The 12,560-nt window shown below is 41.2% G+C and overlaps 1 protein-coding gene across 3 annotated transcripts in view; it reads left to right on the forward strand.

Moving 5' to 3' along the window:
- LOC139268468 (glycogen debranching enzyme-like) overlaps window positions 1–12,560 on the forward strand; it is a 143,079-nt gene that overhangs the window by 51,041 nt on the left and 79,478 nt on the right. For all 3 annotated transcript variants that reach the window (XM_070886668.1, XM_070886669.1, XM_070886670.1), the window contains exons 7-13: window positions 2,793–2,904; window positions 3,067–3,184; window positions 4,113–4,215; window positions 4,343–4,440; window positions 5,081–5,220; window positions 6,926–7,113; window positions 10,314–10,437. In XM_070886668.1, the coding sequence (XP_070742769.1) occupies window positions 2,793–2,904; window positions 3,067–3,184; window positions 4,113–4,215; window positions 4,343–4,440; window positions 5,081–5,220; window positions 6,926–7,113; window positions 10,314–10,437 (883 nt within the window). The remainder of the gene's footprint in view (window positions 1–2,792; window positions 2,905–3,066; window positions 3,185–4,112; window positions 4,216–4,342; window positions 4,441–5,080; window positions 5,221–6,925; window positions 7,114–10,313; window positions 10,438–12,560) is intronic.

The following is a 12,560-nucleotide window of genomic DNA, read 5'->3' on the forward strand; positions in this document are numbered from 1 at the left end:
ATGTTTTACAACAGTTTACTACAGTTACATCAGCACCATTTCGGCTGGATACTATCCAATCATATAGATTATAAATTCAATTAGACCAATAGATAGTTAGTTTCTAAACATAAAATGGCTCATGTGTTGCTAAGAGATGTGTTGCTAAGGGGTGTGTTGCTAGGAATGACTCATGTATCTTGTAACATGGTCCAGGACCCCTTATCTTACTGTCCTTGGGTGCTGTCTTTGGGTAGCCTCCTTATCTCAATCCTGCTACAGAGTCGTATTGTCCTTACTTTCACCAAAACATTTAGTCCTGAGGCCTGGCTGATTAGAGACACCTGCAGAGTTTGCCTGTGTGTGGGAAACAACAATTATTTCAGCTAACAGAAATCCCTTGAGGCTTCACGGGTAGCCATTTTATGGTACAAGTTACATATTTAGTTCTAACCTTATACTACAGGTGTAGTTCTATCCTTATCCTACAGGTGCCGTTGCCCTAGGGTGCCTAATGTCTACAACATTAGCATGGATAGAGGATTGGTTAACTAACAGAAAACAGAGAGTCGGGATAAATGATTAATTCTCTGGTTGACAACCAGTAATTAGTGGGGTGCCGCAGGGATCAGTGTTGGGACCCCAACTATTTACAATCTACATTAACGACTTGGAAGAAGGGACTGAGTGTAACGTAGCCAAGTTTGCTGATGATACAAAGATGGGAGCAAAAGCAATGTGTGAGGAGGACACAAAAAATCTGAAAAAAGACATAGGCTAAGTGAGTAGGCAAATATTTGGCAGACGGGAGTATAATGTTGGAAAGTGTGAGGTCATGCACTTTGGCAGAAAAAAAATCAAAGAGCGGGTTATTATTTAAATGGAGAAAGATTGCAAAGTGCTGCAGTACAGCAGGACCTGGGGGTATTTGTGCATGAAACACAAGGATAGTATGCAGGTACAGCAAGTGATCAGGAAGGCGAATGGAATCTTGGCCTTTATTGCAAAAGGGATGGAGTATAAAAGCAGGGAAGTCTTGCTACAGTTGTACAGAGTATTGGTGAGGGCACACCTGGAATACTGCGTGCAGTTTTGGTTTCCATATTTACGAAAGGGTGTACTTGCTTTGGAGGCAGTTCAGAGAAGATTCACTAGGTTGATTCCGGAGATGAAGGTGTTGACTTATGAGGAAAGGTTGAGTAGGTTGGGCCTCTATTCGTTGGAATTCAGAAGAATGAGAGGTGATCTTAACGAAACTTATAAGATTATGAGGGGGCTTGACAAGGTGGATGCAGAGAGGATGTTTCCACTGATGGGGAGACGAGAACTAGAGGGCATGATCTTCGAATAAGCAACCGCCCCTTTAAAACCGAGATGAGGAGAAATGTTTTCTCCTGAGGCTTGTAAATCTGTGGAATTTGCTGCCTCAGAGAGCTGTAGAAGCTGGGACATTGAATAAATTTAAGACAGAAATAGACAGTTTCTTAAACGATAAGGGGATAAGGGGTTATGGGGAGCGGGCAGGGAAGTGGAGCTGAGTCCATGATCAGATCAGCCATGATCTTATTGAATGGCGGAGCAGGCTCAAGGGGCCATATGGCCTACTCTTGTCCCTAATCTTATGTTCTTATTTTGCCTAGGAGGGCTACAGCCTGTTTTAGCATCATCATCATAGGCAGTCCCTCGAAATCAAGGGAGACTTGCTTCCACTCCCAAAGTGAGTTATTTGATGGCTGAACACTCCGATATGAGAGCCACAGACCCTGTGATAGCATCCCTGCCATGGTTGAGATTAGCTAACTCAACACAGACGAGGAATGAATTTGGGACCACCTTGATCGGTGTGGCTCAGACAAGATTTAGCATCAGAAGAAGCCCGACATGTATTTTTTTATTTAAATTATGTAAATTGAGTGCAGCAGAGAATTTTCTTCTGAATTTAGTGGTTACAAGTTGAGAAGGCTTTGAAGGTGATAATTAAATTGAGAACATTTTATGTAAGACAGAGGATTGAATTTTTAAAAATAAATAGTTGTAGTGTGTGTATATTAGTATTCACCTTGTAGAACTATAATGTAGGTGCAACGTCCTGAATCCGGAACTCCGAAAACCGGAATTGTCCAAAAACCGGACATTGTGCAAATAGTTGATGGAGTTGTCCGGAATCTGGAATTATTGTCCGAAAACCGGACATTTCTGAGGCGAAATCCGGCATGGATTCGGTGGAGGATTACGGATCTCAGACGTGATTATCTTGTGTGAAATCCGGAATCCTACACCGAATCCGTGCTGCACTTCGGGTTTTGCCGGATTTCAGACCTTGCCACTCAAAAAACAGCACGGATTCAGCCCCGAAGATTCCGGATTTCGGATGTTGTACTGTATTTACAAAAGCAAAATATTGCAGATGCTAGAATTCTGAAATAATATTTACATATCTATTTGTAGAGAAGATGTTTTCACTTGTGGGGAGTCCAAAACTAGAGGCCATAAATATAAGCGAATCACTAATAAATCCAGTAGGGAATTCAGGAGAAATTTCTTTACCCAGAGAGTGGTTAGAATGTGGAACTCGTCTCCGCAAGAAGTAGTTGTGGCGAATAGCATAGGTGCATTGAAGGAGAAGCTAGATAAATATGTGCAGGAAAAAGGAATAGAAACATATGTTGATCGGGTGGGATGAAGTAGTTGGGAGGAGGCTCGGGTGCAGCATAAACACCAGCATGGGCCAAATGGCCTGTTTCTGTGCCGTACATTCTTTGTAATGCTATGAAAATCTCTGATGATGTAATTGTGTTTTATTCTTTTGATAGGCTATTCGCACAATCATGTGGGAGGAAATCTACCCTAAACTGCGGTTATGGGAATTCTATCAAGTGAATGTTAACAAAATTGTTGATGACCTCCGGGACATACTCCAACATGGTACACAACAACAAAGTTTATTTTGTGCGGTGCCTTGTTTGCTTTCAGATCTGATTGGATGAAACATCAAGAATATTTGCACTTACGAGAATTTGTAGACTTTTTTTTATCTTAAAGTTTCTAAAGCTAACGGTTGTAAAGGCTCTTTTGTTTCTGTTTAAGGTGAGAAGAAAAAGTGTGAGACCAAACAGTCTCTTAAGATTATCCAAGACCCCGAATTTAAGAGATATGGCTGCGTTGTCAACATGAGCACATTACTGAAAACGTTAACATCTCACAAGTAGGTTATACAAAATATACTTCTATTTCAGTAGAAATGAGTACTGCTATAGGTGGAAATAGATTGCAGTCTACTCCTGTTAGGAGTTTTTTGTTCAATATGTTTTAAATTATCCAGTAGTTTCAATTGTGCAATTTAAATAAACTTGCAGGAGGCCCTAGTTTGCTCTGGGGGAAAGCAAATGTAGTAGATCCCTTATTTATCACCAGATTTATAGCTCCCTGTTCATGGGGAACTCACCTGAAGTAGCCTTTCTATAATGTGTTAATAGTTTTGTGTTGCCTCTAAAAGAAAAAGGAAACTTGCCTGAGATGAGAGATGTTATCATAAATAACAGTAGTTAGTTAAGCTAAAGGAGTGTCGGGGCTTAAGTGAATCCATCTGCTCTCTCCAGTGGGCATAAAAGATCCAATAGCATTCAAAAAAGAGCAGATGAGTTCTTTCGGTATCCTGGCCAATATTTATCCATCAACTAATTTGGCTGCTGCATTTCCCTACATTACAACAGTGATTGCATTTCAAAGAACTTCATTGGCTGTAAAGTGCTTTGGGACGTCCCGAAGTCATGAAAGGTGCTATAGATGAGAGATGTTATCATAAATAAATGGAATGTTTAACAGTAGTTAGTTAAGCTAAAGGAGTGTCGGGGCTTAAGTGAATCCATCCGCCCTCTCCAGTGGGCATAAAAGATCCAATAGCATTCAAAAAAGAGCAGATGAGTTCTTTCGGTATCCGGCCAATATTTATCCATCAACTAATTTGGCTGCTGCATTTCCCTACATTACAACAGTGATTGCATTTCAAAGCAAAGTGCTTTGGGACGTCCCGAAGTCATGAAAGGTGCCATAGATATGCAAGATCCCTGGTTACCAAATGTGAAGATTGCTCTGGAAATTGTTGATATTTTCTTTAATCTTTCTTTTTATAGTAATTGCCCTGCAGAGATAGAAGAATGTTGCAGCCAGATCCGTACAAGATTGGAACAGTTAAATATGGACCGCCTTAAGGAAGTGCAGCGTCATCAGGAGCAGGCAGGCTTTATTTGATTTTTGCCCCTGTCCTGCATCCCTTGAGTGGAATTTAATACCTTTTTCAAAACAGCTGACATGTCTATTTAATCGTCACCAATCAATTTAATACAGAGTTATGTACTTTCAGGCTGTGAACTGCACATTGGGGACTGTAACTTATGAGCGCCTGGCAGACCATGGCCCCAAACTTGGACCTGTAACAACAAAACATCCTTTAGTCACCAGGTACAGTGAACAGGTCACTAGAAACAACTAAACACAAGCTCATTTAGTATGTAAAGTTCTTTGAAAAATAAGACAATTTTTCACTGATGGAAAATTTCCATCACTGGTTCATTACTAGGTCTAAGCAATAGATGAGCTTAAAAGGTCACAAGTACTGGCATTGAACCTACCTGTTGGTGAGATAATGCTCTTCTCAGAGGGGACTTGGCATAGTGGGTTAAACAATGAACTTTCAATTCTGGTACCTGGGATTAACGGGATTTAAGTCTTTTTTTGTCTGCTAGCTATAAAGATTGTACACAAAATGAGTTTACACTGTCTCCACTCAGTTCCCAATGGGGAGGGCGGCACAGAACTGCCTCTAATTTTAGTATATGTAACTAATGCCAGAATTTAGTAATAAAAGCAAAATGCATGTGTATTCTGGCTTGCTGTTAGATGAGCACATTGCATGCTTTGCTGGCTCCAGTAATAGAAAAGTTAGTGAATTTTTATCTTGGAAAGAAATTGGCATCAAATGTTATTAAAGATTCAGTGTTTCAAGTCCTACAGTCGGTGCCTGCTTTTATAGGTATTCAGTCTGTTCAAATGACTCCAATGGGGCCTGTTAACTTTTTTAAACGATATGCTTTGCGTGCAGATACTTCACGTACCAGTTTGAAGAGATGCCTTTGGAGAAGGAAGAGTCAATGATGTATCAGCCAGAAAAAGCTGTGTATTTTATGGCCCATAATGGCTGGGTGATGGGTGATGACCCTTTAAAAAACTTTGCTGAGCCAGGTGAATTATTAGTATTTGCATCAGGATGGACAATATTTTCATAGTACCGAAGCTAAAGTATTTTGTGAAATGCTTTTGGGGAAGTGAGGTTAAAAACAAATGGGGAATTTGTTCACAAGGTAAATATGCACAAGAAATTAATTTGGCCTGTTTTAGTTCATGCAACCAAAAAGACTCTTAAGTGTCCCCACAAAGGCATCTAATTATTTCTTCAATAGTTCCAAGGTTTTTGTCTTCAGGACTCTACTGTTGATTACTCTGTATGCAATGTTGAACTGCTATTCTTGACTCGGTATGAAGGAGGAATTCTAAACATAGGTCCTAAATTTGCCTTTTACAAGTTTAAACTTGTGTTCCTTTGTCCTACTCTTTCAAGGTCACATTACTGTCACTGACTACACTTTTTTAAATGATCCCTTCATGATAACTTAATATTCTATCAAAGTTCTACATTACGAAAGGCAAAATTAAATCTTGGTGCACTTGCTGTCACAATGTTTTCCACATTAATTTGGAACACAATCATATTTTTATTGCCCGTGTTTGCCAAAGTACTAAAAAATTGACCCCCCTAAAACTGCTGAAGAAATTTGGTTTAAATTCACCAGAAATGCTTCAGTAGGTGGCAATTCTGTCTTTGCAGATTATTATTCCTATATAATCAACAGATTATCAAATCTTTTTAAACTTTGTTTTAATAATTAATTGATGGTATTTAATTTGAATTCATACAGTAGTTTAATTGAAGATGGATAGTCTAAATTAAAAGGCCATCTATTTAGCCATCAGCTCAGTTGTATCCTATGACCTGCTGTCTCTTGCAGAAAGGTGATTGCTTAAGTAGGATGTGGTGGAAAACCTAGTTATCCAAATTAGACTTTATCCAGTTGCATTAAGAAAATGTTTCACTTGAATGAAAATTCACTAAATAGTTGCTTTAGGAAATCCTCTTGGAAATGTCATTTTTTTGTCATAGAAACATAGAAAATAGGTGCAGGAGTAGGCCATTCGGCCCTTCGAGCCTGAACCACCATTCAATAAGATCATGGCTGATCATTCACCTCAGTACCCCTTTCCTGCATTTTCTCCATACCTCTTGATCCCTTTAGCCGTAAGGGCCATATCTAACTCCCTCTTGAATATATCTAATGAACTGGCATCAACAACTCTCTGCAGTAGGGAATTCCACAGGTTCAAAACTCTGAGTGAAGAAGTTTCTCCTCATCTCAGTCCTAAATGGCCCACCCCTTATCCTTAGAATGTGACCCCTGGATCTGGACTTCCCCATCATCGGGAACATTCTTCCTTCATCTAACCTGTCCAGTCCCGTCAGAATTTTATATGTTTCTATGTGATCCCCTCTCATCCTTCTAAACTCCAGTGAATGCAGGCCCATTCGATCCAGTCTCTCCTCATATGTCAGTTCAGCCATTGTCACTTTATTGCATAAGCAAACTCATAAATCCTGCAGATTTACTTAAATACATAAACCTCCTGAAGGATAGAAGGAGATGGTATGATGTTATTATCCCAGAAAGGGTGGATGTATTTAGCCTAATGACCTTTTACTGTCTCATGATCCTAAAAGTTATTCTATTACATTATCCAGTGTTTAGCATTGCAATATTTCTGTAGTTGTTTTTGAGGTGCTTACAAATGGGTCTAATTACTATACTTTTTAACAAATTGGGTTTTATCATCATAGGTTCTAATGTTTACCTAAGAAGAGAATTGATTTGCTGGGGTGACAGTGTTAAACTGCGGTATGGAAAGAAGCCAGAAGACTGCCCTTATCTTTGGGCTCACATGCAGAAGTATACAGAAATAACAGCCAAAATCTTCCATGGGGTACGGTTAGACAACTGTCACTCGACACCTATTCGTGTCGCTGAGGTACAGATAAAGCTTTCTCCTGTCCATTAGTTTTGTTTTTTAGTAAGTGTTCTAACATGCATGTTAGGAATAATAGATCTCATTCAAAGATGTTTCCAGCTCTAATTTAGAATAGAATTCATTTTCAATTGCTAATGTGCACATATTGGCCCTGTACTGTCCACATCTATCTTCCCTCACTCCATTATTCGTCAGGACATCCTCCAGGTGTTCTACAAAGTGGCATGCCAACTATAAAACTGGCCAATTCTGCATGGTAAGAAGAATTTCACCTGCATTGTGCTATATCGCCCAATTCAGTTAGACTTCGAAGGTTTCTTTAAAGCAAGAGTGTCCCAAGCTTTTGTCGTTTTTGGCTGTATAGGTGCCTACCATGGTGTGTCCCATAGATGTGTAACATTGTATCCTTTAGGAGCCTCATATAAAGTTTAAAGGGCCGAAATTGCCCCTTCCGATAAGAAAGAAAGCCGCGGCCACGAGATGGCGCGGAATGGCTGCCGACTCTCCACGAAGGAGCCGCCATTTTTGAAGTTGCCTTCCTTTACTTTTGGAGCGGTGTCCTGGACTGCTCCGCCCGTTTTCCCGCTGCGGAGTGCATGCGCCGACCCCTTACCAACAAGCGGGATCCCCTCTCGAAATTGCCCCTTGGGAAATTGCCTCTTTTCTGTTATTGCCCCATGGGAGCGGCCCCGCTGCCGATCGGTGCCCCCGACAACTTTTTGCCGATCGGTGCCCCCGACAATTAGGGCTGCGGGTTCGGCCGGGCCACCAACAGACAGCCTGGCACCCCCTCTTGGATGCCAGGCCACTGGCCCAGTCACAACCCTCCCTGGTGGTCCAGTGTTTTCCACTAAAATGGCTGCAGAGTTCGCGGCAGCCCTCCCCTTTAACATGCCAACGCGATGACTGACGTTCTCGGATACTCCTGATGATGTCATCAGCGCAGCGCTGATGACTGACAGCCTCGGATGCTCCGCCCCGCCCCCACTTCCGCCCCGCTGGTGATGGCCACTCCGCCCTGCCCCCACCTCCGCCCCCATGATGAGAACACTTCTGCCCGCTCGGGGGGGATAAAAACCCTAAATGCTGAATTTCGACGGAGACGTCGCCCCAATGCATGGGGTGGCCAGAACACATCGCAACCGATAAGTGCGCTTCATTTCACGCGGTGGGCAATTACGGCTCCTATATCTATGTTCACATTAGTTTGCATGTATCTGAAGTTGCTGAAACCAGCAGATCCTGATGTTCTGGTTGAGGATTTATCTACCAATGCGATAACAGTGCTAAAACAGCCATGTCTGAGCTTGCTTGCCTACAAAATAAGGCATATAAATGCACATAGGACAGTGTCTTCATGGATCTCAAAGATCAGATTACCAAGGCTAGGAGGGTTGGTAATCTGCAGCTACATGTTGCATATCCCTGCCTTAAAAGTTCCATATCCCTGCATTAACAATTTTTTTTTCAATAAATAACTGCAACTGACCAGATTATGCAGTTCCTTTGAGATTTCCATTATATAATATACCCTTGACTGACTTACATTGTTCAGTTCGATCCAATCATTATATCGATTTCCTATCCATTTATTAATTATTGTGTGGGGGGGAAAATAACATGTATTTTCTTTAAAATTGTCATACAATCATGATGTTGAAAGCCTTAATTTGGATTAGCAAATGACTGTGCTGTGGAAAATTTTAATTTAGAAGTATAAAAGATACTGCTGAGAATCATGACAAGAACTTAAGTGATCATTTCAAGTAAATTATGTTATAGCAGATTAAGCACTAGGCAAGTATTCTCATTCGTACTGCAAATCAAAGATATCCACCTTGATGAAAATATAAACACTATTTGGTTGATGACATGAGTATTCCGGTTCAATTTCTGAAGTAAAACCCTATTCAAGCTGGAATTTGTGCTGTCATCTGTACCTTTTTTTATTCAAGACGTAATTGATTTGGAGAAATTTGCAGGGAAATGGGAAAGAGCAGGAGAGTGGGACTGATTGGATAGCCCTTTCAAAGAGACGATGGGCCGAATGGCTGCCTTCTGTGCTGTATGATTTATTATAGTTAATACGATGGACTCGCCAACGGAACTGATTGGAGTTTCCGAGCCTGACGATGAAAGGAAGGCAAAATTAGGGAAATAATTGTTGTCCATTAATGGAGGGTACCAGTGGAATTGGAACTGCAATTTATAATCCAGTTCTCATGAATTGTCAAGTTTAGTGACCATTGCAAACTAGTTCCATCATTCATCTTAATCAAATTGATCACTTATTTTTGGGGAAGCTGATAACAAGCCTAACCTTTTCATTTTTAAAATGAGTTAATAATGCTACTTTTTAAAAAAAAAACTATTGCAGGGATATGGGAAAGATCAGTCATGATCTTATTAAATGGCGGAGCAGGCTCGAAGGGCCAAATGGCCTACTCCTGCTCCTATTTCTTATGTTCTTATGATCTTTATTGTATCTTCAATATTACTGACTTGCAGTGTGTATGCACCATTTCAAACTTTTTATCATCACTTTTGTCTTTCTTAAAGTTACTACTGGTAAACTGCAATTTAAAGATAAATTATTTAGCATTTACCTTGCGTTCCTAATACATTCATTTATTTAGCTATGGCGTACTCGGCTTTAACTTTGGTATTCACAATTATAAATAGCAATGTTTTTGCAGAAAAGATTATTGAGATGTATTATCTGTAGGAGATGCTGGCGGTGACTAGATCAGTTAGGCCAAATATGTATATGACAGCAGAGCTCTTAACAGGCAGTGAGTATGTTGACAATATCTTTGTTAATCGTCTGGGAATTACCAGGCTCATTTGAGGCACTTGAAGAGGCTTGACTTCAGAAATTGTGAAATAACTTTAAAGAGCATTTAACTGAAATTGTTCTCCTTTTCTTCCCATCATTCTATTTCTGACTTATAAATTCTTCTGCTTTCCCTGTTACACGTGGAATTTATTTAATTTTGCCATTTGTTCTCTTCTAACACTTTGCTTTCCATTTCTCCAAAATCCCTCTAACCTGGCAATTTTATTTTCATTTTGTTAATTATTTCATTTTTCTGCATGGCTTTCATCTTTATCTCACCCTTTGCCCAGTTTGGGTCTTTGATGTTTGCCTTGCTTCCTATTTCTTTATCCCCTTTCCTTGGCTCTTGCTTTCTCACCTGCAGTATATGCTGGACACAGCCAGAAGAATGCGACCTAATTTGTATGTAGTGGCAGAACTGTTCACTGGAAGTGAGGAGATGGATAATGTCTTTGTGACTAAACTGGGCATAAGTTCCTTAATACGAGGTAGGCATGATAGTTTTCTGAATACGGTGTACTAATAGGGTGATGCATTATCATTTTTGTAAGCAGTGTGTGTAATGCATTTATTCTGAAAGCTGCTATCTGTTAACGAAACCCAATCATCTCCCATTCTGGATGGAAATAATGGTGTCACTATATGCAGCCATCTGTTAAACACTATTGAATGTTCAGTTTAATAATTAATTTGTTTCCGACAAGGAGATTTTGCTATGTATGCTTATCAGTTTACTGTTTACTACGTTATCTCCTATGATGTTTCTCACAGGGAGTCGAGACCAAGTGAACTATTCAGGTCAAGCAGTGCTAGAGGGCAAGAGTATAATTGAACTAAGGTGGGGGCGGAGGTAACATAGAAACATAAAAAATAGGTGCAGGAGTAGGCCATTCGGCCCTTAGAGCCTGCACCGCCATTCAATAAGATCATGGCTGATCATTCCTTCAGTACCCCTTTTCTGCTTTATCTCCATACCCCTTGATCCCCTTAACCATAGGGGCCATATCTAACTCCCTCTTGAATATATCCAATGAACTGGCATCAACAACTCTCTGCGGCAGGGAATTCCATAGGTTAACAGCTCTGAGTGAAGAAGTTTTTCCCCATCTCAGTTCTAAATGGCCTACCCCTTATTCTAAGACTATGTCCCCTGGTTCTGGACTTCCCCAACATCGGGAACATTCTTCCCGCATCTAACCTGTCCAGTCCCGTCAGAATATTATATGTTTCTATGAGATCCCCTCTCATCCTTCTAAACTCCAGTGAATAAAGGCCCAGTTGATCCAGTCTCTCGTCTTATGACAGCCCAGCCATCCCTGGAATCAGTCTTGTGAACCTTCGCTGCACTCCCTCAATAGCAAGAACATCCTCCCTTAGATTAGGAGACCAAAACTGAACACAATATTCCAGGTGAGGCCTCACTGAGGCCCTGTACAACTGCATTAAGACCTCCCTGCTCCTATACTCAAATCCCCTAGCTATGAAGGCCAACATACCATTTGCCGCCTGCTGTACCTACATGCCCACTTTCAGTGACTGATGAACCATGACACCCAGGTCTCGTTGCACCGCCCCTTTTCCTAATCTGCTGCCATTCAGATAATAGTCTGCCTTCGTGTTTTTGCCCCCAAAATGGATAACCTCACATTTATCCACATTATACTGCATCTGCCATGCATTTGCCCACTCACCTAACCTGTCCAAGTCACCCTGCAGCCTCTTAGCGTCCTCCTCACAGCTCACACTGCCACCCAGTTTAGTGTCATCCGCAAACTTGGAGATATTACACTCAATTCCTTCATCTAAATCGTTAATGTATATTGTAAAGAGCTGGGGTCCCAGCACTGAGCCCTGCGACACTCCACTAGTCACTGCCTGCCATTCTGAAAAGGACCCGTTTATCCCGACTCTCTGCTTCCTGTCTGCCAACCAGTTCTCTATCCACGTCAGTACATTACCCCCAATACCATGCGCTTTGATTTTGCACACCAATCTCTTGTGTGGGACCTTGTCAAAAGCCTTTTGAAAGTCCAAATACACCACATCCACTGGTTCTCCCTTGTCCACTCTGCTAGTTACATCCTCAAAAAATTCCAGAAGATTCGTCGAGCATGATTTCCCTTTCATAAGTCCATGCTGACTTGGACCGATCCTGTCACTGCATTCCAAATGCGCTGCTATTTCATCCTTCATGATTGATTCCAACATTTTCCCCACTACTGATTTCAGGCTAACCGGTCTATAATTACCCATTTTCTCTCTCTCCTTTTTTAAAATGTGGTGTTACATTAGCTATCCTCCAGTCCATAGAAACTGATCCAGAGTCGATAGACTGTTGGAAAATGATCACCAATGCATCCACTATTTCTAGGGCCACTTCCTTAAATACTCTGGGATGCAGACTATCAGGCCCTGGGGATTTATCGGCCTTCAATTCCATCAATTTCCCAGGTAAGGTGGAGGCAGATCTGCAAAATGAGGGGTGAGTGGGGAAGAGAGGGAGAAAAGAGGAACATGACTAGATGGGGAGGGGACAGGGAGGTGGAAAAATAAGAGGGATGGGTGTGGCTGAGGATCAGATCCCAAACCAAAAAACACATGAGTCGGGGGG

This window comes from Pristiophorus japonicus, chromosome 8 (genome assembly GCF_044704955.1).
Source record: "Pristiophorus japonicus isolate sPriJap1 chromosome 8, sPriJap1.hap1, whole genome shotgun sequence".
In the NCBI taxonomy this organism is placed as follows: domain Eukaryota; kingdom Metazoa; phylum Chordata; class Chondrichthyes; family Pristiophoridae; genus Pristiophorus; species Pristiophorus japonicus.